This window comes from Huiozyma naganishii, chromosome 8, assembly GCF_000348985.1.
Source record: "Huiozyma naganishii CBS 8797 chromosome 8, complete genome".
Taxonomy (NCBI): Eukaryota; Fungi; Ascomycota; class Saccharomycetes; order Saccharomycetales; family Saccharomycetaceae; genus Huiozyma; species Huiozyma naganishii.
Window position 1 is genome coordinate 409,740 of NC_035929.1, and position 26,233 is coordinate 435,972.

Genomic DNA, 26,233 nt, shown 5'->3' on the forward strand with positions numbered 1-26,233 from the left:
GCGGACGAATACCCCAACCAGCATACCCAAACCGACCAGTCACTGCACGATCCGGTCTGTGACACCCTCCGACGACCACGAGACGGACAGACAAGGGAGCATCGCTGCACCGTGGATCCCACAAGTTGTTTATCACCTCTGCGTCTTGAGGTGGATCTGCCACTGTTGATATATTTCAAACTCTTGAACGAGACCTTAAGAGGATGGGAGGGTGCAGTTGGAAGAACTAGAGTGTTGGGACTGTTGAAGAGGGAATCTGGAGTGACTGAGTGTACTATAACTGTGGGACTAGTGGTGAGTTCATTGCCAGGTTTCTTTCGTTGGTGACATACACAGACATTTGAAGTTGCTTTTAAGAAGAGGGGGGCCTAGATGGACTCGAAGGATACGCAACACTATTTCAGGGAGCACAACCTGCCCTCGCTCGATGTTGACTGGCTGATGGGATGCAAGAAGCGGAGACCGTCTGCTGGCTCGAAGGGTTGGGATGTTTCGGGTCAACAGCAACATGGAAAGAGCAACAGAGACGGAGAGGGGGAGCGCAGTGAGGACCCCACGCCGACGAGGGTCCACGTACCACATGCCGATGCAGAGGTTTGCGAGCGGGTCAAGAGGAGGAACTCGATTCCTGCTGAGCTGGAGAACGGCGGGCCCCGGTTCCCGTTTGGCGGCGGTGTTGCATCTGACGAAACCTCGCTGGACAGTGCCAATGCACACCATCTTCGCAAACCTGATGGAGTGGACCCTGCAGCGGGTGCCAGGAGGGTGCGGTCAATGTCCGTGGGGGACACAGAGGATATGAGGATGCGTGCGCAGTCCGTGGAGGCCGCACGTCAACAACAACAGCACAAACCGGAGAAGAAGCCTAGCTTCTTCAAAAGCTTGTTTGGAGGAGGGCACAAGAAACATGTGTCAACATCGAGTTCAATTCCGGTGATTAAACCACGTAGACCGTCTATCCCGCATGTCAGCCGTGACGGAGATACAGCACACAGGACGCGCTACAGAGAGAACCGCGGGGAAAGCCCATCTGCATCTACTACATCGAGTGTATCGTCGCTGCAGCGGGATGGCAGGGACGCAGAGGTGACATGGCAGGGGAGGTATGCACAACCAAGTACTGGTACAACAACAACAACAGCGATCCCACCGGATATGACCCCCCTGACCAAGTCGCAGACAGCATCGGCTACCGTGTTGCCGTATCACAGCACACCGCAGGACCACCATCACCATCACCATCATCATCACGACCAACACGGAACTATACGCGAGGGCGAGGAGGCGTCGAATTTTCAAGGTCTGGGAACCACGGCAACTAACAATTCGTCAGACAGTATTATAAGCGATGAGCAGGAGGATCCGCGTCTTATCGAGTTCCTCAAGTACTACAAGTCGAAAAACTACGCAATGTCCGCTTTCAGCAAGGTGAATTTCAATGCGGGAAAGGCCAAACAGAACTCCGGTAACGTAACTCTGGAAAAACTGAGGAAACCCGGGAAGGCATCGTTCTCAATAGACGAACATCTTGCGGAGGGAGATCACAAGAATAACGTACGGTTTGACTCCAGGGGGAGACCTATACCGGCCCATCCAGATAATCCGAAACTGCCCTCCGCTTTCAAGAAGGTCAACCGGAACAAGAAGAGTCATGTGAACCCAGAGCCAGACAAGACAGACGACAGCTCGACAACACTCTCATCTGTTCCGCAAAGCTCATCCTCAAACAAGTTTGGTGCGTTCCTGAAAAGAGTAACATCGTACGGGGCTGGGTCCAGTACCGAGAACATGAAATCGGACGAATCAATTGCCTCCACCTCAGGTGTACGGCACCATACAGTATCGCAATTTGATGCATCAGCGGCCACCACGGTGCCCGGGCTCGAGGATCTGGGGACCTTTAAGCATGTCGCATTTGCGGCAAATACGTACTTCAATGACCCACCACAGCAGATCTGCTCCAAGAACCCGAGGAAAGGAGAAGTGGAGGTGAAACCTAACGGATCGGTGGTGATACATCGACTGACCCCACAGGAGAAAAGAAGAGTCTTGAAGGAGTACAGCAGTGGGATCGTTGTCGGCGGTACCGGTCAGCTCAAATTGCTTGTTCCAATGGAAGCTGACTCGGAGGTCGACCTAAAGAAACAGGAGGAACAGGTCCCCATACGGCACGGAGATTCAGCGGAAGAACAGGAGACGCCAACGAAAACGGAGACGGAAAGTGAGGTCTCTGCGAAGTTGCGTAACATGAAACTAGCCGCGGCGGAAGCCGCAGCAGAGGCCAGAGCAAAGGAGACCCCAAATGACCTCAACAGGACAGCAACAAACAACGAGGAGGAAGTCTCCGTTAGCAAAATGGCTTCCCACTTGACAATTGACAAACCCATGGTAAGTCGGCGTTCATCCTCAAATATACTCTCTTCGTCGAACTCCTCTGCATCTTTGCTGTCGCACGAATCTGACTCTGCAAATGCGGAAAAGGATGAAATCTTTCCTCCACCAACTTTAAAAATCCCACACCAGCTTGTATACACGAGATGTTGTCATTTGAGGGAAATCTTACCGATCCCTGCTATTCTGAAACAATTGAAGCCTGGGTCCACTGATCCAATTCCACTTTTGCAACTAAGGAACCCGCGACCATCTATGGTCGAAATTCTCTCGTTCAGCGACTTCATCAGTATTGCTCCAATTTCGTGTATCTCTTTGGACGGTGTCCATTTGACAGCAGAAATGTTCCAAATAATATTGAGCAGTTTGATGTTCAAGCCAACATTTGAAAAACTCTCTCTGCGCAACACGCCCCTCGACTCGGAAGGTTGGAAAATCTTGAGCTACTTTATCTCCAAATGTAAGTCGCTGCTGGCACTAGATTTGACAATGGTGCCCCATATCAAGACAAATGTGCAAAAGCCGTCGAAATCATCCTTGAAAAATAAACTACCTAGAATGGAATGCCATATGGAGGATAGATCAGATATGAACTGGCATTTGATAGCAGGTGCCATTGCGTTTAGAGAAGGATTGGAGGAAATCATAGTGTCAGGGGCGAAAATGACATTTGCACAGCTGAAAACATTCATTGAGGTGGCATGTGGCTCCACTACTAGACTGGGGCTCGCATATAACGATCTATCAGCCAAGCAGTGTGAAATTCTGGCGAACTGGATAGTGTATTCACGAGTGACAGGGCTGGATATTGGATTCAACAATCTGAAGGGCAAATTAGCGCCCTTCAGCGCTGCCATTTGGAACAAAATTTACGGTAATTCGGAGAGCAACGAGTTCAAGTATTTATCATTGAATGGGACTCAGTTGGAAGTCAACGAACACGATACATCGGAGAATAATGATTTTTTAAAGCTGTTGAGCATTTTATGTTACTCAGAAAATCTGAAATTCCTTGACCTATCGAACAATCCATTGATATTTCCGGCCTGTATACCAACACTATTGAACTGCTTACCGATATTTGTGAGCTTATTAAGACTGCACATTGATTACGAAAACATAACGACTCCAGCGTTGGTGACTTTGGCTGAGTGCCTCCCACTCTGTAAACAATTGAGTTATTTGTCCGTTTTGGGCACAGAATTGGATCTTGCGTCCTGCAAGGCACTGGTAGAAGCATTTAAAAAGAGCAAGACATTAATTACTTTGGACGTGGATTACATATACATGCCAGATTCTATCAAAGAGAAAATCTCATTGTACGCAATTAGAAACATTCAAACTCAACTGGAGCGTGTGAGGAAGAATGCAACCAAAGAACAGATTAAGCAATTTAACGAAACGCACCATTACCACCATCATACTCCTGATAACGACAACCAGATTCAAACTCTTCAAGATGAATTGGCCAATTTGTTGACTGTTAAGCGTTCCACCGTGAAAAAGGAGGTCTACGATAAGATGGTCGAAGAGTTTGTTAAAAAAGCGGAACTGGGTCGTGAGAAGATTAGGAAAGTTGTGCAGGATCTGTTTAGTTTAAGAATGGAGGGTGAGTTGAATTTGGAAGGTAAAGAGACATTAATTAGATTGTGTTTTATTGATGCCAGTTTGGAAAAGGGTATCAAACTACTGGAAAATACGCATTCTAATACCGGGAGAGCACGCGACACAGTCAGGGGGTTTGGTTCTGTCCAAAGTTTGTCTGACACCAGTACCTCGGACGTATCGACGCTAAATCCCAGAGAAACGGTTTTATCGTCACCATCGTTTGGGAATAGCGGTCACGTTGCGCTACTGCCCTTTGGTAATGCTCAAATCGATACCTCCCATAGGAATGCGGAGGATACTATTGAATTTAGGGACAATGGTCCCACTGCACTGGTGGACCCCTTATCTGTAAAACCTGAGAACGGAAATGGCACAGCGGGGGAACAAGATGAAGAGACTGTTGTACCACCAGCTAAACACGCTATCTCTCCAGAAGAGAAGGACACGCTCGTTAAGGCAGCGAAGTCAATGGACAGTGATCAAGTCAAGGAGTTTTTGTTGAAAAACGACGTGAGCACCGTGATCAGCGTAATCGACGAACTACACAAGCAAGGGTTTCATCTCCACCACATATTTAAAAAGGATGCAACCGATAAAGGTGATGACGATACAGATTCGCCGATCAGTGACGAACAAGATGCTCCTGCATCAAAGGGAACTACTGAACCTGAAGAATCAGCACATAGGATGGATCACAACGAAACAGAAGCTATTGATGCTGCTTACGATCAGGTTTTGGACCATTTGCAGAAGGTGAGAACTTCGGCGGGCTCGACTCCACTCCCAAAAAAATGATACAACACGAACTCTGATTTTTCATCTCCTTACACATATACACGCAGGGAAATGCCGCGTTGTTGCTGCCAACGACTACAGTTCTCACGCAAGACCCAATATTCCTTATGTACATTATGATCTTCAATAATATACCGAAATACGAAATTTCATAAAAGGAAAAAATAACAAAAAAAGAAGAGAGACGGACAGATTTGATGTATGGAAGCAGTGTCATCGTCGCCTCAATTGGTAGTTGGAAGGGAAAGGGACTTACTAAGACCGAACCGAGCGGCATTTAATAGTATGTGTCTGATGATTTCTTAACGATTGGTGGTTTGGATAGCTATGTAACCTGCTTTTGCTGAGGGGTTACTCTTCCTTTTTTTTTTTCATCTTCCCTGTTCGATGAAGATGGGATCAAGGTTATCCTAGCTTCCATTGGGAGACGCTATTTGAATTGGGTGCAGCAATTGCTGTTTCCAATCTTTTTAGAAAGCTTTTATTACTAACAGTCTCGATTTTGTATTATCAAAGGTACGAGAATGTCTTCCTTCAATTTTGGTTCCTCCGCATTTGGTGCCAACAATAACAATAATAATAACAGCAGTGGGGGTGCTGCAAAGCCAACATTTGGGTTTGGGTCCGCTTCGTCAGGTTCTGCATTTGGTGGAAATACCGCTGCGAATACGACAGCTGCTGGTACCGGGACGAACCCGTCCCCGTTTGGTGGGCTCGGTAATAATGCCAACACAACTAACAACTCTTCGGCCTTCGGGAACAGTGCTACTGGTGGAGCCAATAAGCCTTCTTTGTTTGGTGCCAGTAATATGAGTGGTGGTAATACTACACCTTCATTTGGAGGGAGCACTGTGGGCAACACTAACACCAATTCAGCATTTGGTAATGCCAGTACGCCATTTGGTTCAAACGCTGCTGGAGCGAACAACACTGCCCCAAAATCTAGTGCATTTGGAAATTTCGGTGCAAACACCACTACGGTCTCACCATTTGGTGCTGCCGCTAACCCTCCAACGAACAATTTGACGGCTTCGCCATTTGGTGCTGCTTCGAACGCTCCAGCAGCAGGATCTAAACCTGCATTTGGTGGTTTTGGCGCTGGTAACAACAACCCCACTGGCCAGCCTGCGGCGAGCTCTAATTTGTTCGGTGGTAACGCTACAAACACAACAAATCCTACTAGCACAGCACCAGCAAGTCAACCTGCTGCCGGGTTTTCGTTTGGTGCAGGACCAAACGCTTCTGGTCCTCAATTGGGTGGTACTGCACCTGCCACGAATAACAATACGGCATTAGGCAGTGCACCAGCCACTTCCAATGCTACTCCTTCAATTTTTGGATTTGGGAACACAGCAGCCGCTGGTAACACAAGTTTGGGCAACTCTGCTTCAGGCAAATCATTGTTTGGTACAAATGCTAACCAGCCAACTAATACGCCAGGCTTTGGAGCGAGCGCTTCTGGTAACAACCCCTCTGAGAAGAAAGATGACACAAAACCGGCCTTCAGTTTCGGTGGTGCCAGTACTTCCGGCACAGACGCTCAAAAGAAGGATGAAGCCAAACCAACATTCAGCTTTGGAACTGCAACTGCGTCTACCGGGAGTAGCGAAAACAAGGAGGCAGCTAAACCTGCGTTTAGCCTTGGCGCAACTACTAGTTCTACCTCAAACACTGAAAACAAGGCAGCAAGCCAACCTGCGTTCAGTTTTGGAAAGACGCCTACGGCTTCCGGAACTACGGAAAAGAAGGAGGAATCCAAACCAGCGTTTGGTTTTGGTGCTGCGGCACCAAGTAGCACTGAAGCAAAGGACAATCAGAAACCAACTTTGGGTTTCGGCAAGCGTGCTTCTATTGATGAAGACAAGGAAGCGGGAGGTGCCACAAAGCCGACTTTCAGCTTTGGCTCTAAAGAAGCCTCGGGTACCGAAAATACCACCGAAAAGAAACCAGCCTTTAGCTTAGGTGGTAGTGCTACTCTGGGCAAGTCTTTGGGGACTGGCGAGAAGAAGGAAAATTCAGCGCCTGCGTTTAGCTTCGGCTCTGGATCAGCAACAGAGAAGAAGGATGGGCCCAAAACTTTAAGCGGGATTTCTCTGGGCGGTGCGAAAAAAGACGAAGACAAGCCAGCCTTCTCCTTTGGTCAAGCAGACAAGAAAACGAAGTCCGAACAAGATCAGCCCAAATTGCAATTTGGGTCAACCAAAAGTGATCAGCCCACTGGTGAAGAGACCAAACGATCGTTCGGTTTGGCGGGTGCCTCGAAGGTGGAGGGTAATAAGACCCCAGATGCACCCAAAACAGGATTCTCATTTGGAGGTACGAAGAAAGATGATACTAATACGGCAGATGGGAAGGCATCCTCTAAGGATGCCCAGGATGGCGAGAAAGACAGCGGTAAGCAGGACACCAACAGTACGAGTCTGAACCCTAAGTCCGTAGAGTTGAAGCCGATTTCGCTGGACAACAAGACCCTAGACGATCTCATTACAAGATGGACGAACCAATTAACGAGCTCTGCGACACATTTTAACAGCTATGCCAAGAAGGTGAACGACTGGGACGAGATGCTGATGAAAGGCGGGGAGCAGATCAACGAGCTGTATTCCGGTACGCTAATCACGGAGCAAACGCAGAACAAGATTGACCAGTCCCTGCAATACATCGAGCGCCAGCAAGACGAATTGGAGACGTTTTTGGACAACTACGAAAAGAAGACGGAGTCCCTGCTCTCAGACATCCTAGCGACAAACACAACGAGCAACAACGCAAAGGCCAGCAATAACGACCAGAAGAGGCTCAATGCGTACCACACTGCGGAGCTTCTCGAGGAGAACCTAAGCTCACTGTCGCTGAACCTTTCCTCCCTGATTGGCGAGATCAACGACGTCAGCAACACGTTCAACAAGGCGACGAGCATAAACCTCGACAAACAGGACGAAAACTCGCAACTGCTGAAACTACTCAACGTGCACCTCGACGCCTTGAACGCCTTGAACAACAGCTCGACTGCGCTTGAGGACAAGATACACAGCGTCGCCAAGTGAGCTGCACGGTCCGCGATATACACATCCAAAATATGTAAAATGTATATCTGAATGTCAGCCCTCTCACTATGTACATCATCACTACTACTATTTCTGTTCCAACTGTGAAAAATATCTAAAAAAAAATACAGAATGTAAGACTTGGACACCTTTTTGCCACCAAAGGAGAGGATATTACAAAAGAGGTTGAACGTTTCTCGCCAATCTGTGTACCGTTACGTGGTAGAAGGTTTTGTTAAGGAGAGGGACTTTAATTGACCACTTTTTTTGGGATTCAAGTTGAAAGGATAATGCCACCAAAGGAGGATTGGGAAAAGCAGAAGCCTGCCGTCGAGAACGCAGAGGACGATGCCGCGAAGAAGGGGGAAGATGTGGCGCCATTGACGGAGGATGATATACAGGTACTGAAGACGTATGGCGTTGCGCCATATGCTGTTAAGTTGAAAGAAACCGAGAACGATTTAAAGGAGATAGAGGCCCGGATTAAAGAGAAGGCCGGTGTCAGAGAGAGTGATACTGGGTTGGCGCCGTCACACTTATGGGATATCATGGGTGACAGACAGAGATTGGGGGAGGAACACCCTCTGCAAGTGGCGCGGTGTACGAAGATTATCAAAAGTGGGGAAGGTGACGGCAACGGTAGCGGTAACAACAGCAACGGGGCCGCTGCAGATGGCGCTGGTGCTGCTGCTGCTGCCGGTGAAAATGCGGCTCAAGCCGCTGGTGCAGATGATGATGAGGACGATTCTAAATATGTCATCAATTTGAAGCAGATTGCCAAGTTTGTAGTTGGGTTGGGCGAACGTGTCTCCCCTACTGATATTGAGGAAGGTATGAGAGTAGGTGTTGACAGATCCAAGTACCACATCGAGCTTCCCCTACCCCCAAGAATTGATCCAACGGTCACGATGATGACGGTGGAGGAGAAACCGGACGTTACGTACAGCGATGTTGGTGGTTGCAAAGATCAGATCGAGAAACTAAGAGAAGTGGTAGAGCTCCCTCTTTTGTCGCCGGAACGGTTTGCCACTTTGGGTATTGACCCACCAAAGGGTATATTATTGTACGGTCCACCAGGTACAGGTAAGACGCTTTGTGCGCGTGCTGTAGCGAACAGAACAGACGCAACCTTCATCAGGGTGATTGGTTCTGAACTGGTGCAAAAATACGTCGGGGAAGGTGCCCGGATGGTGAGAGAGTTGTTTGAAATGGCGCGGACAAAGAGAGCATGTATCATCTTCTTCGATGAAATCGATGCTGTTGGTGGTGCCCGTTTCGACGACGGTGCCGGTGGTGACAACGAAGTCCAGAGAACCATGTTGGAACTGATCACGCAACTGGATGGGTTCGACCCTCGTGGTAACATCAAAGTTATGTTTGCCACAAACAGACCTAACACATTGGACCCAGCTTTGCTGAGACCGGGTAGAATTGACCGTAAAGTGGAATTTTCGCTACCAGACCTCGAAGGTCGTGCAAACATCTTCCGGATCCACTCCAAGTCGATGAGTGTGGAGCGCGGCATAAGGTGGGAATTGATATCGAGACTATGTCCAAATGCTACCGGCGCAGAGCTACGGTCTGTATGCACGGAAGCAGGTATGTTTGCAATCAGAGCAAGGAGGAAAGTCGCTTCCGAAAAGGACTTTTTGAAAGCAGTGGATAAAGTCATCAACGGTTACAAGAAGTTCAGCTCCACTTCGCGTTACATGCAGTACAACTGATGGTATATTAATTTTAGACGTGTATGTATATGTCCTTTTATGTAAATTTTTTCGAGTAGAGCGACCCAAAATAACAAGCACTTCCACCTGTTCGTCCATCTCTTCAACATACCACGTTCACCTAGTGCGGCGCTCGCATTCAGGACCGTTCGGTTCAACTACGACTCTTTCCCATCTTATTTTTTTTTATTACAAAAATTTAGTCACTGCAAGTTTCTGCAAAAACTTTCCACCGCCAAGAGATCGTCGTCTCTCACGCACAAACGGGTAGAATACCTTGACGAAACCGATCAATCTACAGGCTGCTTTCTACTGTATCCCATAAGCAAGGCGAAGTTTGTTAAGTGTTGCTTTGTGCTAGTGTGTGCTCTTTCTTTTTTTGCTGTTTATTTCCATTCCTAGGGGTGCATCTAATACGGTGCGGCTTTACCTTATACTGACTGTTGGTACTTCGCGGTACGGTCAATTCGATGAGCACGCATTTTAAGTGGATGATAATTGTTCAGGTTCTGCTAAATTCTATCTGGGGTATAGTGTTGGGTGATGCTAGCAAGGACACTGACAATCGATTCCCATTCACTTCCGTGGTGGATTTGTTATCACAAGATGTCCAATTTTCTACATTTGTAAGATCGTTGCAAAGAGGTGGCTACATCCAGTATTTGAATGGGTTGCAGAATTTCACACTGTTTGCACCTGTGAACTCGGCATTTGCTACAGACGGTGAGATAGGGGAATTTGATATTGAGAACTACTTGATCCACGACAAAGTTTTGGAGACTAAACAGGTGGTGAACAAGACGGTGGTCTTCCGTCACAACGTCAAATATCCAGTGGTAATGGCACAGAACTCCAATGGCGACTTCACAGTGAATAACTTACCTGTCGTAGAAAGAGACTTGATGCCAAATATGCAAAACGCTTCCATCCAGGGAATATCGTTCTTAATGCCAGATGCGTATACGCTCCCGGGATTAGTCAAAACTGTACAAAGTCCAAAATACACGTACGATTGTATTTCACAACTTCTCTCCGAGATTGAAGACCTGGATGAACTACTAAACAATAAGACTGTGCTGGTACCCTCTGATAGAGGGTTCAGACGATACTTTAGCTCTGTGGAAATTAAGTATTTATTGAATTTCTACCACCAACTCAATGATATGGAGGGGGCAATACGCGAAAAATGGGACAACGATTTGAACACCTTGCTCCAAAATTTAGTTTTATCGGAGATGATCGGGGGGTCGATTGACGGTAAGGAAGTGGTAAGTAACCTAAATCACGATGACCTCCCCTTTAGTAGTAACGACCATGGTTCTCAAATAGTCGTTAATGGTACCGACTTGTCACTTCATCATTTATCCAACTTGGTATACGATTTTGGTCTCGCTCACTTCTACGACACCGACTTGAGCCTGATTAAAAAACATCTGCATTTCGACGCTGAGACATACCTACATGGTCTAAACTGCTCAAATTTTGTGGAAGAGATTTACTTCCGAAAATTGCAGAGGCTTATTCAAAACACAAAAAGCGATGAGCCCATTACCATTTTTGTTCCGGAACCATCCCTAGACGATGAAGGTGGATTTACCAAGCCTTCGCTTCTTTATCATTTCACAGAACAGCACGTAGATCTGGAGAAGGATTTCCCGATCCTAAACAGAGATGAACTTTTTACCAATTTCTACGATACGTCGTTTTGCTCTTCGAATAAAAGACTAGGTGGCCATTGTCAAAGAATGAAAATCACTAAGAGTAAGAACGGATATTCCATTAATAATCAGTACAAAATTATTAGTTCCAAGCCGTACCACGTTGGTAACACTCTTATCTATACCATTAATAAGGATCTTCAGCTACCGGGCGATCTAGCACCATCTTTGCAAGTTCTCGATAGTTGTGCCCAATCGATACATTTTATGAGAAATTTGAATCTGTTGGACTTGAAACCAAACGGAGAAGGGTATACAGTGTTTTTACCCTGTTTCGACTCATGGAATAAGTTGGGGCTCAATCTCGAGTACCTCGAACAGAATTCCACAGCTGCAAATTTGATCATGCGGAATTTTATTATCAATGGGTTATATTATACTGATGCTGGTCATTATGACAAGAACACCACCAATAATATGGGTGAAGAGGTCAGAATTTGTGCAAACTCATCAAAAGATAAGAACCAAGAAATTGCAATTTCCCTATCATCTGTAGACGATGATTTACTAATTAGAAAGGATGATGATATAATGTTCAATCAGGGAGTTATACATCCCTTGCGCAGTCTCGCTTTACCTAACGCTTTGGATATTTCGTTAAGAGACCTCATCGAGACTACGGGTAACATTGAGATGCTGGATTTTTTAAAACAGTACTCTGAGTTAGACGGTCTTTTGAATGCTACTTCTTCGTACTCGATTCTGGTGCCGACCTTGTCATCATTACACCATGAAAATATCACTTTAAACTCTTCCAAGTTAAAGGATTTTTTAAAATTACACATCATTCGAGGTAACGACACGGTTAACCTCTTGAACTGCGAGGGTGATATTCATACACTACTGGGAAAGACCTTGACGTGTAACAGAATCGGCGAACAAAGCGAGTATTTGAGGATCAAGGATGGGTTGATCAACGAAGTTAGGATACTCAACAAAGGGTGCTCAACTTATAACTCTACGCAATCCTGTGTTTTCCTTATCGATAGACCAATATCTTTGTCGTGGATCGACAAGGAGAAATATCATTTAGCACTACCGGTAGTCGCTGTGGCCCTAGGTGTTGTTTTGGGTACTTTTTTTATGGTTGGAATATTCTGTTGTTTGCTAGCAGTGAAGTTTGGCAAGGGTAAACACATCGTATTGTCTGATGAGGAGGACAACGATGTTCAGGTTTTACCTGAAAGCGATAACGATTCAGATCCACGACAACCTTTACTGGCTGATAGGAGTGGAAACGTCGCTTCTTCACACGGTATAGCAAACGGACCGCAATCATCCACCATACCTGGATCTTCCATGGATAATAGGAGGATAAATACTGGGACAGCCGACACTGCATATTCTTCGAACTCAACCTCTAAACCCATCAGAATGGATAGGAAGTAGACACACGAATCTTTGTGAGCCCACTCTCCTAGATCGCGGGTAGATGAGTAGACTATATAAGTACTATACCTCAAAATATGATAAAGTAATAAAAAATATATTCAAAGCATTTGGTAAAAATACGTTATAGAGTGTTATTTACAAGCATAGAAGCCTTTTTATACGTTTCGAGTAGTTGCTCGCAGTTGGCTCTCTCTTGAGCCAATGTCTCATCCTCTTGCAAGAGCTCATCCAGCATGGCCTCTTTGTACAACTCGGCCACCAGTCTGTTATGGATGCTTTCTTTACAGTGGTTTACCAATAAACACATTATCGCCTTTGGAATTTGGTCTTCAATCATCTCTCTCACAATATCAAAATATGAAATAATCAACCTTCTAATCAATTCACATTCTAACTGCTCTCTTTCGGTCAATGTCGATTCACCTTCTGTAAATGTGCTGACATCGTGTTCTGGGTATTCATTTAGCCGTAGATTACTGAAAATTGAGCCGTTTTGAATCTCTGCGTAAGAGTTCGCCTTACCGTTAGCGTTGTTCGAACGGTCGTTTTCCCTACCAGCCTTACCAGCTTCTTTATCTTTACCGAAAAAGTAATTCAAGAATGTGTCTTTATCTGTGTTGCCCGCGTTCCCCATTTTATGTGCATAGTTATTATTTGTGTTGCTGAAATTGGAAATTAGCTCGTCTTTATTCTCACGATCGAGATTGTCACCTCTAATCGAATTTGAAGATGTACTGTTAACTTCTTCAGTTGTCAGTGTATCAATAGTATTTGCTTGTTGAGGGGGTTGATCGTCCCCTATGGGAGATAGTTTTCTCTGACTTTGAATATGGAACATCTTTTTCTTGGACTCTCTTTCATTCAGAATATCGGTCATGACTTCTGTGGCGCTTAAAAACTTCGGATGGTTCGTGTTAATGTACGCTTTGTGGATATCAATTAATGACTCGACGTAGTTATGAGTTGGTGTTAATCTCTCGCGCAATAAGTTGCTCACCACGTCCACCAAGGTTTTTTTCAAATTAGGGTACCGGGCTAGTTCTGCATTTGAAGAGTTATGGCATATTTTCATAAGTTCTTCAAAGACTAGTTCGACGCAGTGTTGGGAAGGTTCTAACAGCATTGTAATCTGTGGCTTAACGAGTAAATCAAACGCCAACTCTGGAACAAAAAGTGTTGCTCTTGGGCCTGTCGAGTTTCGAATAGCTGTTTTTATGTCAGATGTAGTCAGGTTTGAGGTCGGATCAATCGCTTCCAAAGTTTTCCCAAAGATGCTATTATATATGTAGTAGATTCTTGCACCACCGCATAATTCCTTTGTGTTGATGTTCAACGAATTACCATCAATGGAGGCCGTAAAGTTTTTCGCAAATATGTTTATCAGTTGTAAGATCAGTCCTGCTTTGCTTGCCTGTGAGGTTATAGTCCCAATATCTCCGTATTTTTGTAGCTCCTTTTCCGTTCTCGTGATGAGGTTGTTTAACTTTGTTTTGATATCGGGCAGTTTGTCTCTAATGTGTGCCATTAGAGTTTTGTTCAAAAGTTTTGCCAAGTACCTGGTCCCACATTTATTGGCAATGGCACGATATGCAGGGTGTCTCACAAAGTAGTGCTCTTCATTGTCTAGTGCATCATTTACCGAGACATTCAACTGGATATCTTGCTGAGAACGGTTAACCACGCCCACAAAGCCCAATTCAAGGGGGTACACCTTTCCCTGAAGTATATCCAGTGCGTTGGTACCCGAATCCATTAAGTCCAGCTTTGTAATGACCCCAATGGTTCTTTTCCCTTGAGGATCAACTTCCTTAGCCAGTTTTAACGATTCAGAATTGACCAAATCGACGTTAGCCGGCGAAACAGCAAGAATCAAACAGTTCGGAGTGGCGACGTAATCCAGAATCAGATTTTTGATCTGTCTTTCAATATCGTGTGGTTGTTCCCCAATGGGAACTTTAGTGATACCGGGGAGATCCACCAGAGTCAAATTGAGTACGTGCGGGGAGAAGATTTTTAAGTTGATCGGGATCTTTGAGATCCCCTTGTTCTTACCTGCAATTCTGAATGTTTCGTTCTCGATCTCCCTCCGGATCTCGTCGAAATCGTAAAATTTCTCGCCCGGTTTATGCAAAAACTCGCCCCACTCCGAATGTGGACCATCAACATCATCATTATCGGAGTCTTCTTCATCGTTGGTGGACCTTGGTGGTGCAATAGTATTCAACTGTAACACAAGAGGTCTTCTTGTCACAATACCAGTGCCTCGTGGCAAAAAATCCCTTCCTACCAAAGTCTCCAAGATTGAAGATTTCCCCGATGACTGCGATCCAACCACCGCTAGAACTGGTAGATCCAGGGAATCGATCCCAGATGAGTACATAACATCTTGAAGCTTGTTTACCGTAGGTATCAAGTCCTCCAGGCTGGCCATCTTCCCTGGCGTTGCTGTTGTTACCGCTCTTATGGGCTAAACTTCAGCCCTTGTGAGCACAAGTTTCCATGAAATCAAATAATATATAAATATATTATAATTTTGGAGTTTGATACGCAGAGAATAGCTTGCTTGTCATTGCTCATTCGCAGAATAAGGTCAACAAGTCCATCTAGTCACAATGCCTTCCCTAACTGTAGACGATGCTACAAAGGGTAAGTCCCCCATGGGGTCTATTGAAGATTTGGTCCCTGGAGCTACCCCAGGGGCTTCAATATTGGGTCCCGGGCAGACAAAGTCAAGGGCAGGCAGTAACACTGTTGATTTGGCAAATCCGGACCCTTCAGCAGTCGATGTTGTTGCTAGACACCTGGGAGACAGCTCAAAGAGTCTACAAATGCCTGGCGGAGACATCACTCGCGACTTGTACAAGTGGACAAACGACAATGCATTACCCGCGATGACCACCGGTGATTCCGCGGGACACTCTCCACAAAATATAATGAGAGACGCTAGGAGGAAACGGTCCATGAGCTTTTCAGCACTGTCTACGAATTCTGGGGCGCTTAATAGCATGGTCACTCCTTCAAATTCGAGAAAACCATCTATAGATGTTCAGCAGGGACAAATCCCGTCCGTCCTGATGACACCGCAAGAGATTAGAGCTCCCGGTGGGTTTAGAAGAGCGTATTTGGTACGAAAAAGAAAGAAGGATAATGTCGAAGAGTCACCGCCAAGTTTCATAACGAGGAACTTTTACGAGTTCCTTGTACTTTACGGCCACTTCGCAGGTGAAGATCTCTCGGAAAGCGAGTCGGAGGAAGAGGGGGAAGAACGAATCGATGAGGAGGTGATAGAATCAGAAAATGAAGGGACTCCGTTAGTAGCAACAAGATCTACAAGCGAGAGACACAAAACTACAACCGTGAAGGCCGTTTTACTGTTGCTGAAATCGTTTGTTGGTACTGGTGTATTGTTTCTGCCGAAGGCATTTAGTAACGGTGGCTGGGGGTTCAGCTCACTGTGTCTCCTCTTTTGCGCCATCCTCTCATATTACTGCTTCGTTTTGCTGATTATTACCAAGGATAAAGTGGGCGTAAAAGGTTATGGTGAGATCGGGATGAAACTGTACGGTGGTAAAATGAAACTGGCGATTTTGCTCTCAGTGGCATTATCGCAAATTGGGTTTGCTGCAGCGTACACTGTATTCACAGCAACGAATTTGAAGCTCTTTATGGATAACGTTTTCAACTTATCAGAGGATGTCCTAGGGCTGGGCTGGTTCATTTGGTTGCAAGCTGCAATTTTCATCCCGCTGTCATTAACAAGAAACATTGCCAAACTGAGCGGGACTGCGCTAGTTGCAGATCTGTTTATTCTGTTGGGGCTCATATACGTCTACTACTATGCGACATACTACGTCATCTCCAATGGAGTTGCCACGAGTACGATGGTTTGGTTTAACAAGTCCGATTGGACGCTGTTCATCGGCACGGCCATCTTTACATTCGAAGGGATAGGTCTGTTGATTCCAATCCAGGAGTCTATGAAACATCCAGAAGTTTTCAGGAAATCATTGTCGGGAGTCATGGTGATAGTAACGGTTATATTTATATCCTGTGGGTTGCTATGTTACTCGGCGTTCGGGTCTCACGTGGATACTGTTGTTCTCGTAAATTTCCCACAGGACAGTTACACGACCGCCATAGTGCAGCTATTGTATGCTTTGGCGATTCTACTATCGACTCCGTTGCAGCTGTTCCCAGCAATAAGGATTCTGGAGCAATGGACATTCAACTCGAATGCCTCTGGTAAACATAATCCGAGAGTCAAATGGTTGAAAAACTACTTCAGGTGTGGTGTCGTTATATTCACTACAGTGCTCGCGTGGGTCGGTGCTAGCGATCTTGACAAGTTCGTTTCACTAGTGGGATCGCTGGCATGTATTCCACTGATTTATATCCACCCGCCGCTACTGCATCACAGGGCATCCCGATCGGATGGTACGAGTTCGCGCGGAATCCTGATTTTAGACCTGCTGATCTGCATTTTCGGGTTCTCCGTAATGGTATACACTTCGTGGCAGGCAATCACTCTATGGATTTTTGGCTAACTGGAGATAAAGGCGTCGCTAGTGTTGTATTCATGCTTCGTTGTAACTGCCATCGCTAACGATTTGCTGGGGCGTCTCAAAAAATATGATGAAAATTTTGGAAATATCGAATGTACATAAAATGAATGGCTGTTTGACGTGGGACATCGCGGGAGTTTGCGAGCCACACATCGTCCGAATAACCACTGGAAAACCTTGCTGCTACCGAATGTCGTTGAAATTACCGCAGAACCCGAACGCTGGGCTTTTCAAGCAGGGCTACAACAGCTACTCGAACGCCGATGGGCAGATTAACAAGTCGATTGCTGCGATCCGGGAGATCCACCAGATGTGCCTGACGTCGATGGGGCCCTGTGGGTGCAACAAGATCATTGTGAACCATCTGGGGAAAGTCGTGGTGAGCAACGACGCGGCCACGATGCTTAGGGAGTTGGAGATCGTGCACCCGGCGGTGAAAGTGCTCGTGATGGCCACTGAACAGCAGAAACTGGACGTTGGTGACGGAACAAACCTTGTGATGGTCCTTGCTGGGGAATTGCTGAACGTGTCTGAGAAATTGATTGCAATGGGGCTGTCTGCCGTGGAGATCATCCAGGGGTACCACATGGCGAAGAGCTTTGTGTTGGGGGAATTGGACAAGCTAGTCGTCGCAGAAGTTGTCGACAAGAGAAGCCAGACGGAGCTTGCGAAGGTGGTCCGCCCTGTAATTGCGTCGAGGCAACACGGGTATGAGGATCTGCTGAGTAAGCTCGTTGCGGAGGCCGTGGCGCACGTTCTGCCACCGGCTGCTGCTGTCTCCGCGTCCCAATTCAACGTCGACTCCATCAGAGTGGTCAAGATCATGGGTGGATCGCTTGCCGACGCGGCCGTGTTTAAGGGGATGGTGTTCAACACGGAGCCCGCGGGCCACGTGAAGAGCCTCCCTGAGACCGCGAAGCACAAAGTGGCCGTGTTCACCTGCCCTCTGGACATCGCGGGGACAGAGACGAAGGGCACTGTGTTGCTGCACAACGCACAGGAGATGCTGGACTTCTCGAAGGGCGAGGAGACGCAGATCGACGCAATGATGAAGGAGATCGCAGACATGGGCGTCTCGTGCGTCATAGCAGGGTCCACCGTCGGCGAGCTCGCGTTGCACTACTTGAACCGGTACGGGATCCTCGTGCTCAAAGTCGGCAGCAAGTTCGAGCTGAGACGGATCTGCCGGGTGTGCGGTGCGTCGCCGCTGCCGCGGTTGGGGGCGCCCACACCTGAGGAGCTGGGCACGATAGACACGGTGAAGACGATGGAGATTGGTGGGGACAGGGTCACTGTATTCAAGCAGGAGGCCGAGGAGGTGTCGCGGACAGCGACGATCATCCTGCGCGGTGCGACGCAGAACCACCTGGACGACGTCGAGCGCGCGGTCGACGACGGTGTGTCCGCGATCAAGGGCCTGATGAAACCGGAGGGCGGGAAGCTGCTCGCCGGCGCCGGTGCCACGGAGATCGAGCTGGTCTCCCGGATCACCAAGTTCGGCGAGACGACCCCGGGGCTTCTACAGCTGGCGATCAAGCAGTACGCGCTGGCGTTCGAGGTGGTCCCTCGGATCCTCGCACAGACCTCCGGCGCAGACGTGAACGAGGTGCTGCCCAACCTGTACGCGGCGCATGCGGCTGCACCCACGGCGGGCATCGACAGCCTGTGCAAGGGGATCGACACGGAGGGCGAGCACGACGACGGTGTCACGGATATCAGAGAGGAGGGGGTCTACGACATGCTGGCGATGAAGAAGTTCGCGGTCAACGTCGCGACGGAGGCTGCCACGACCGTGCTCTCGGTCGACCAGATCATCATGGCTAAGAAGGCCGGCGGGCCAGCTGCCCCGCAGGCGCGGAGACCGGGCAATTGGGACCAGGACGACTGATCCCATCTCCATCCAGCATGTACCATACACCATTCCCGCACCGACCAGCTACATATAGAGGCCTGAACACCAGCGGTTGTTCGATGGGCACCCCACAGTACGTACCGATGCGCTTATTTAATGCTTGGCGGTGAACAAAAGTGAAAAATTTCAGTATTGAAAGTTTCGAGATGCGATGCGATGAGCCCGAGAGTGCGGTATTGAAGCGAGGTTCAATTGGTTTGGGGGAGAGTCCGGTAAGTTACAGAGCGCTGGGGAATGGCTAAGGCGAGAGGTAGGAAACTGCTGAAGAAGCAGAAGAAAGACGCGTTTGCGCCGGGCACCGGCGAGGATGTGAGCCACGCCGAGCACAAGGCAGATGTGCCCCAGGAAGAGGCTGCCGAGGCTGCTGCTGGCGGTTCTGCCACTGGGAACGCCATGTTCTTTGGGGTGCTGGACAGAGAAGAACTGGAGTACTTCAAGCAGGCCGAGGCGACGCTCGCATTGGACGCGTTTGAGACCCCGGAGGAGAAGCAGCACTTTGTGGCGAGTGTGGTAGGCGAGGCTGCCGGCAAGGAGCTGAAGCTGGTGACGTCGCAGATCTGCTCGAAGTTGATGGAGCGGTTGATCCTCGAGTGTGACGACTCCCAATTGAGGACGCTGTTTCAGGCGTTCAACGGCGTGTTCTTCGGAATGGCGTGCCACAAGTATGCCTCGCATGTGCTCGAGACCCTGCTGGTCCGGAGTGCTGCGCTTGTAGAGAAGGAGCTGCTGACGCCGAGCTTTGATGCGCAGCCTGCTGAGGGCGACGTGTTTGTCAGCATGGAGAACATGTTCCTGTTCATGCTGAACGAAATGCGGCCGCACCTGCGAGAGATGGTGCAACACGAGTATGCGTCGCATGTGCTGCGGCTGCTGATCCTGATCCTGTCCTCGAAGCTGCTGCCCAGCACGGTGCAGAACAACTCGACGCTGCGGTCGAAGAAGTCGAAGATCGCGCGGAAGATGATCGAACTGGGGGACAACGAGGACTTCAACAGAACGTACCAGACGCCGGAGTCCTTCAAGGGCCAGCTGCGCGACCTGATCACGACGCTGTACGGGAGCTTCACCAATGGCGCACAGAGCAAGGCGGACGTGACCACCTCGATGGTGACGAAGTTCAGAGAACTGTGCGTGGACAAGGTCGCCTCGCCGGTCGTGCAGCTGATCATCCAGGTGGAAGGGATCTTTGACCGTGACCGGTCGTTCTGGCGGCTGGTGTTTGCCGTCGGGGACGAGAAGGACGCCAAGGAGGAGTCCTTCCTAGAGTACCTGCTGTCGGACCCTGTCGGGTCGCACTTCCTGGAGAACGTCATCGCGTTCGGGAGGATCAAGTACGTGGAGAGGCTGTACCGGCTGTACATGGCGGACCGTATTGTGAAGCTGGCCAAGAGAGACACCACGGGCGCCTTCGTGGTGCAGAGTCTGCTGAAGCACCTGAAGAGCAAGGAGGTCCGGGAGATCCTGGACGCGCTGGTGCCCGAGCTGGACATCCTGCTGAACTCGAACATGGACTTTGGGACGACGATCATCGAGAGCAGCAACAAAGAGGGCAACTACCTTCGCGAGGAGGTCATTGGCCAGCTGGTCAAGAAGTACTACAGCGCTGCGGAGGCGAACATTCTGGAGAGCGCTCTCTCGCTGAGTTCGTCCACACTGGGGAACACGCGGGACGACTGGCCGACCGTGGACGAGAGAAGGCGGTCGCTGTTTCTGGAGCAGCTGATCGACTACGACGACAAGTTCCTGAACATCACCACCGATAGCATGTTGGCGCTCCCCGAGGAGAGGTTGCTGCAGATGTGCTACCACGGGGTGTTCTCGCATGTGGTGGAGCACGTCCTGCAGGTGCAGCGCGTGGACTTCATCAAGAGGAAGCTGCTGCTGAACGTGCTGTGCAAAGACGCCGTCGGGATGGCGTGCAATGCGTACGCCTCACATGTCATGGACAAGCTGTGGGACTTCACTGCCAAGCTGGCCCTTTACAAGGAGCGGATTGCCGGCGCACTGATGAAGGAGTCCGAAAAGGTGAAGAACAGCACATACGGCCGGCAGGTCTGGAAGAACTGGAACCTGGAGCTGTACGCCCGGAAAAGGTGGGACTGGAAGCAACTGGTCAAAGAGCACGATAAGGAGCTGTTCCCAGACTCAAAGCCCCTGCAGCCAAAGTCGGCAAAGCACGGAATGGAGGGGACAGAAAGCCGTGAGGACTCCAGGAAACCATACAAGAGACAGAATTTCAATGGTAGCCGGGAAAGAAGCAGGAAATAATAATGTATACTGATTTCACCACGAACTTCTCGTAGCTTTGGCTCAGGATGTCCGTTATTAATGATTGGATTCGATATACTAGATAGCTAGAGGTGTAGTTAAATGTTCCTATACATATTACATTTGATCGATCCTTCTAGTCGAAGATAAAATGTATTTTAAAGATACGTGTATAAACCGATTGTGATGGACACTGGCGAACTGGAGAAGGCGGACATGAACGCTCACAAAGAGAAAGAAAAAACGATGGAATCAAAACCTCGTTAAAGAAGGTGCAACAAGCACCATTCTTTATCATTTTATAACTACCAGATATCGTCACCCCTCCTTGAACGTAACCCTATGTACCTAGCCACTTCGTTGAATATATCATCCAACTGATCCTTTTTGTAGTTTTCCAACTCTTTCTTGATGGTAGCATCATCAAAATCGTTCACGTGTAGGTTGTCTAGCTTCCCATCCAAAAACTTCTCCAAATCGTCTTGTTCTTTCATAGTAGGTGGTAGACATTCGTAAAATCTAGCTAGCTTGAAAAGGTTCACATCATCAATTTCTATAAACTCCTTCATTGTCTTGGGAAAGAAAGACGTTTTAAAGTCTGGTGTGTCCCCATCCGCATTTGGCAGTGGAGCCAGTATATCCTTTTCCTCGGTCTTTGTGGCGTTGACGAGGCGTCTTATAGATCTTTCCTCAATGTGGTTCAATTCGATTTGCAGCTCACCAACGAGCCCAATGATATCATCGTTCGTGGCAAACTCTGTGGAGTCAAATTTGTCCCTAGCCACTGTCTTTGAAGCTGTTGGTGGACCGAAATTGTCAACATCCCTTTTCTGGTTGCTCACTTGCAACTCGAGCACGCTTTGGCCCGTCTTGCTCAAAACTTTCGTCTGTTTTGCAACCAGCTGCTCAAGCTGTGTCACCTGCTTCCTCAATTCTTCCAACTCCGACGACATGGTCACTTCAGTAGGTCAGTAGCAGCAACGTTTGTGGCAATATCAATAACACCTTGGTACCCGTCAAACAATAGTGAACAAATATTTTTGAATTGAAAATTTTAAGTCCAAAAATTTTTCACTTTGAAGTTGCGATGAGGTCTCGATTCGTTTTGAAGACGAGGACGACGGTAGTGCCAGTTGTACACTTGGGAGGAGCATATATTGAAGTAGTAACTTATTTCTGAACAGTTCTCCATTGCTACCGTTTTAAGAGCTTTTAAAATGAGCAGCGGAGCGTTTGTTGAGAGCATTAAAAGCGACCCTCTCAAAGTTTTGGGACAGGGTCCCAAGGGCGCGCTCAAGTGTGCCAAATTGTACTTGGATGCTGCGATCAAGAACTACAAAGGCGTTGTCAAAAGCGAGGGCTCTACACTCCCGCTGAATGAGGTTGTCGTGGAAGGGCTGGATGCGAGCCAAGTCTGGTGGCAGGCAAAGATGATTGTGGATGGTATTGAAACCGATTTGGTGTCCCGCATTGAAGAGTTGAGAAGTGCGTTGAAAGAAGACGAGGAAAGCGACGACGAGTTAGAGGTTGATGCTAATGGAGACGACGCAGAGTTGTCCGAGAGTGGAGAAGAAGAATTAGGAAACGCCAAAGAGCACATCGGTGATGACTCTGAAGGTGAATCTGATGAAAATGACAGCGACGACGATGATGCAGAGATTCTTAGCGGTGTGGACGATTTTGATGATTTACAAGAATCTGAAGACGCTCTGGATGAGGTTGCTGTAGGTACAGAGGTCCCAGAGGTGTCCGAGGAAGCCGCCAAGGATTCTAATACACAGAGCAAAAGTAGTAGCAAGTCTAACGAAGGAAAGAATAGAGAAACAGACGAAGAGCTTAACGACAAATTCTTTGATATCGATGAATTTAATAGACAAACTTTGGCTCAAGAAGATGGCGGGGTGGAGGAAGACGATGACGAGGAGGAAGTCGATTATTTTGCAGACGTACCTTCTGAAGAAGATGAAGAAGTCCTATATTTTGATGACTTCTTTGACAAGCCGAAGGAGTCGAAGAAACAGGATAGAGATAACAGCAAGGAAGAAGACAAAGAAGAAGACGAAGAGGAGGACGATAACGATGAATATGTTTCTGCTATTAACTCTGCCAAACTAGATTTATTCGAGGAAGAGGACGAGAATGAAGAAGAGGAAAGCGATTTATCTAGCAAAAAAGACAAATTGACTTCCTTTGAAAGACAACAGTTGGAAATTCAAGAGCAGATAGCACTGCTGGAAGAAGAAGCTGTAGCAGAGAAGAAGTGGGCGCTAAAGGGTGAAGTCAATGCCAAGAACCGTCCCGAAAATGCACTTTTGACTGAGGATCTAGAATTTGAAAGAACAGCAAAACCTGTGCCGATCATCACTACGGAAGTCACCGAAACGCTGGAGGAAATGATCAGAAGAAGGATAAAGGACTCTAATTTTGATGATCTGGCCCGTAGGGTTGCTGTTGACCTTTCAAAGAAGCAACGTAAACCAGCATTCGAATTGAGTGACACTAAGTCATCGAAATCACTTGCCGAGATATACGAGAACGATTACAAAGGTGTGAAAGATGACGAGGAAATCAGCGAAGAACTGAAGAAGAGTCATGATGAGATTACAGAAATGTTCAACGATCTGAATTACAAGCTGGATGCGCTTTCTTCGGCTCACTTCGTGCCCAAACCGGCTCAAAAGACTATGGAAGTCAGGGTGAACACTGCCGCCATCACAATGGAGGATGCTCAACCGTTGACTATGTCGTCCGCATCTACATTAGCCCCACAAGAAGTATACAAGGTGGGTAAATCTGAAAATGACGCAGAAATAAGGCTGAACGATGGTACCGTCATGGCTAGAGGGGAACTGTCGAGGGAGGACAAGACCAGACTCCGTAGGGCCGCCAAGCGGAAGAGATCGAAGCAGTACGCGCAACAGAAACAAGGCCAAGAGCCAGCACAGAAGCGCAGCAAGAAGGACCAAGTTATTGAAACGCTGTCTCGTGCGAAGAATCTGACAGTCATCAACAAGAAAGGTGAGAAACACGATGTCAAGGGTAAGGATAAAAAGGACACACATAGTGATACTTTGAGGAACGTCAAGTTATAGTCTTCATGGCATACACACATAACACACAAAACCACTTTCTCTCTCTTTGATCCTCAATGTACAATAGTCAATAAACACACTCTTCCTTTTCCTCTATCTACATACATGAAAAGGATGTCATAAATTAACAAGTCATCAAGGAACAAGAGTGGTCCTAATCGTATACGTTTTTTAATGTACTGTGCATCTGGTTATCTCATATAACATTCGCTGGTGCTTTCTATGTGGGTGACGTCTCACACCCACAGCACTTCCGCTACAATTTAGTTGTTATTCAGTTCCTCTTCATTTATTTACTTGTGTTGGTTGTTTTTTGATAAATTTTAACGTTCAAGTTAACGCCTCGTTGCACGCCAAAACTCAGAGAAGAGGTGGTGTCAGCGACACAAGTAGTCCGTGGGAGTTCAGCATTTTGCGCTCGCATGACTAATATGATGATGAAACTGGTTATGGTAGACCCGAGCAAATCGCGGTCAGACAAGGTACGGTCGAACACTTTCCACCATTTCAAAAATGGGGGAGGTCAGGAAGACGAGCATGGTGCATCAACCGCTGGAACAACAAGCTTGGGGCTTTACCGGGAAAATCCTGGCACGAATAAGGATCCATTGGTATGGCTTGAGAACGGGGAGCAAGAGCCCTCTAAATCTCTTGTTTTCCACAACTTTCTACCTAATGAAAAGCCAAGTTTTAACGAGAAGACTGCCCTATGCGATGAAAAGACGGACAAGTCCCTTTCCACCCGGAATGTCCAGGAGGGTAGTGACATTTCCCAAGAAGTAGACTCGAATTTGGTTAGTGATCGACTGGGAGATTCTTTGATAATCAAAGTCGATCCGAAATATAACTCCTTCAATACAAATGTTGTGGCAAATACAACTAGTCACGGGAACAACGCTAATATTAACAAGCACAGTCATTACCACCACCACATTCACCAAGGCAACAGTAATACTGGCAGTAATACTAATAGCAGTCGGCGCACTAACAACGAAATCTCAATTAGTTTTAACAATACTCAACTGACATCTGATGGGAAGTTATCGAGAAAACTCACGTTTGTGAAATCCATACCGAAACAGAACTCAGGGGGTGATAAGTTATACAAGAATCCTAAGAGTATGAGATTGGCGGAAACCGCTCCGAGGGAAAGTACCCATAGACACATGTTCTTTAATCAATCGCCTACTAAAAACACGCTTGCTTCAGATCCGATAACCACAAAACCTCAAATTTTCAATCTTCACAACTACTCTAAGGGCAACCAACCGGTCAGTGAAGCTTCTCTGAATAAAACACATCCCGTAATAGATACCAAATTTCATGTTACCTCGAGAGCAGGGATGAAAGGATCCAATGAGGGAAATTTGGACAATAATAAAAACAACCTCTTGGGTAAGTTCAATGCAAGTACGAAAGTTAAACTGAACAAATCGCAGCCTTTACCCCCCACCATAAGTGGATACTCAACGTTCACCTTTAAAGTCGACCTACGAGATGGCGAAAGTAATGGCTATGAACACTTCAGCACCAATTCTAATCCACAACTCAAAAATTAAACTCTTACCTGGCACTTCACCGCATCTCTAGCAGTTTGCAATTACTTCCGCTTATTTCTACTGCTTGACATTATATTCCTACTCAATAACCATATTCTTTTGTATTATTTCTGCAAAATGGACACTTTTTAATATATACAACAGCACTTTTAGGATCATCAGACATGG

At 47.3% G+C, this 26,233-nt stretch overlaps 11 protein-coding genes across 11 annotated transcripts; 9 read left to right on the forward strand and 2 right to left on the reverse strand.

Annotated features, from left to right (window-relative positions):
• Window positions 1-372: 372 nt before the first annotated feature.
• On the forward strand, window positions 373-4,794 carry MHP1 (Mhp1p; the record flags this gene model as incomplete). The annotated part of the gene is made up of 1 exon (XM_022609497.1): window positions 373-4,794. The coding sequence occupies one exon, from the start codon at window positions 373-375 to the stop codon at window positions 4,792-4,794; it is 4,422 nt and encodes a 1,473-aa protein (XP_022465887.1).
• A 524-nt stretch (window positions 4,795-5,318) lies between these two features.
• Window positions 5,319-7,838, forward strand: NSP1 (FG-nucleoporin NSP1; the record flags this gene model as incomplete). Its single annotated transcript, XM_022609498.1, has 1 exon — window positions 5,319-7,838. One exon carries the CDS (start codon window positions 5,319-5,321, stop codon window positions 7,836-7,838), a length of 2,520 nt encoding a protein of 839 aa, XP_022465888.1.
• Window positions 7,839-8,128: 290 nt separating this feature from the next.
• Window positions 8,129-9,562, forward strand: RPT1 (proteasome regulatory particle base subunit RPT1; the record flags this gene model as incomplete). The annotated part of the gene is made up of 1 exon (XM_022609499.1): window positions 8,129-9,562. One exon carries the CDS (start codon window positions 8,129-8,131, stop codon window positions 9,560-9,562), a length of 1,434 nt encoding a protein of 477 aa, XP_022465889.1.
• A 470-nt stretch (window positions 9,563-10,032) lies between these two features.
• KNAG0H02310 (uncharacterized protein) lies at window positions 10,033-12,669 on the forward strand (the record flags this gene model as incomplete). The annotated part of the gene is made up of 1 exon (XM_022609500.1): window positions 10,033-12,669. One exon carries the CDS (start codon window positions 10,033-10,035, stop codon window positions 12,667-12,669), a length of 2,637 nt encoding a protein of 878 aa, XP_022465890.1.
• A 124-nt stretch (window positions 12,670-12,793) lies between these two features.
• Window positions 12,794-15,103, reverse strand: DNM1 (dynamin-related GTPase DNM1; the record flags this gene model as incomplete). The annotated part of the gene is made up of 1 exon (XM_022609501.1): window positions 12,794-15,103. One exon carries the CDS (start codon window positions 15,101-15,103, stop codon window positions 12,794-12,796), a length of 2,310 nt encoding a protein of 769 aa, XP_022465891.1.
• A 181-nt stretch (window positions 15,104-15,284) lies between these two features.
• On the forward strand, window positions 15,285-17,216 carry AVT3 (Avt3p; the record flags this gene model as incomplete). The annotated part of the gene is made up of 1 exon (XM_022609502.1): window positions 15,285-17,216. One exon carries the CDS (start codon window positions 15,285-15,287, stop codon window positions 17,214-17,216), a length of 1,932 nt encoding a protein of 643 aa, XP_022465892.1.
• An 85-nt stretch (window positions 17,217-17,301) lies between these two features.
• Window positions 17,302-19,122, forward strand: KNAG0H02340 (uncharacterized protein; the record flags this gene model as incomplete). The annotated part of the gene is made up of 1 exon (XM_022609503.1): window positions 17,302-19,122. The coding sequence occupies one exon, from the start codon at window positions 17,302-17,304 to the stop codon at window positions 19,120-19,122; it is 1,821 nt and encodes a 606-aa protein (XP_022465893.1).
• Window positions 19,123-19,380: 258 nt separating this feature from the next.
• NOP9 (RNA-binding RNA processing protein NOP9) lies at window positions 19,381-21,414 on the forward strand (the record flags this gene model as incomplete). The annotated part of the gene is made up of 1 exon (XM_022609504.1): window positions 19,381-21,414. One exon carries the CDS (start codon window positions 19,381-19,383, stop codon window positions 21,412-21,414), a length of 2,034 nt encoding a protein of 677 aa, XP_022465894.1.
• A 305-nt stretch (window positions 21,415-21,719) lies between these two features.
• MRP8 (Mrp8p) lies at window positions 21,720-22,367 on the reverse strand (the record flags this gene model as incomplete). The annotated part of the gene is made up of 1 exon (XM_022609505.1): window positions 21,720-22,367. The coding sequence occupies one exon, from the start codon at window positions 22,365-22,367 to the stop codon at window positions 21,720-21,722; it is 648 nt and encodes a 215-aa protein (XP_022465895.1).
• A 264-nt stretch (window positions 22,368-22,631) lies between these two features.
• Window positions 22,632-24,506, forward strand: MPP10 (rRNA-processing protein MPP10; the record flags this gene model as incomplete). Its single annotated transcript, XM_022609506.1, has 1 exon — window positions 22,632-24,506. The coding sequence occupies one exon, from the start codon at window positions 22,632-22,634 to the stop codon at window positions 24,504-24,506; it is 1,875 nt and encodes a 624-aa protein (XP_022465896.1).
• Window positions 24,507-24,928: 422 nt separating this feature from the next.
• KNAG0H02370 (uncharacterized protein) lies at window positions 24,929-26,065 on the forward strand (the record flags this gene model as incomplete). The annotated part of the gene is made up of 1 exon (XM_022609508.1): window positions 24,929-26,065. One exon carries the CDS (start codon window positions 24,929-24,931, stop codon window positions 26,063-26,065), a length of 1,137 nt encoding a protein of 378 aa, XP_022465897.1.
• Window positions 26,066-26,233: the final 168 nt, after the last annotated feature.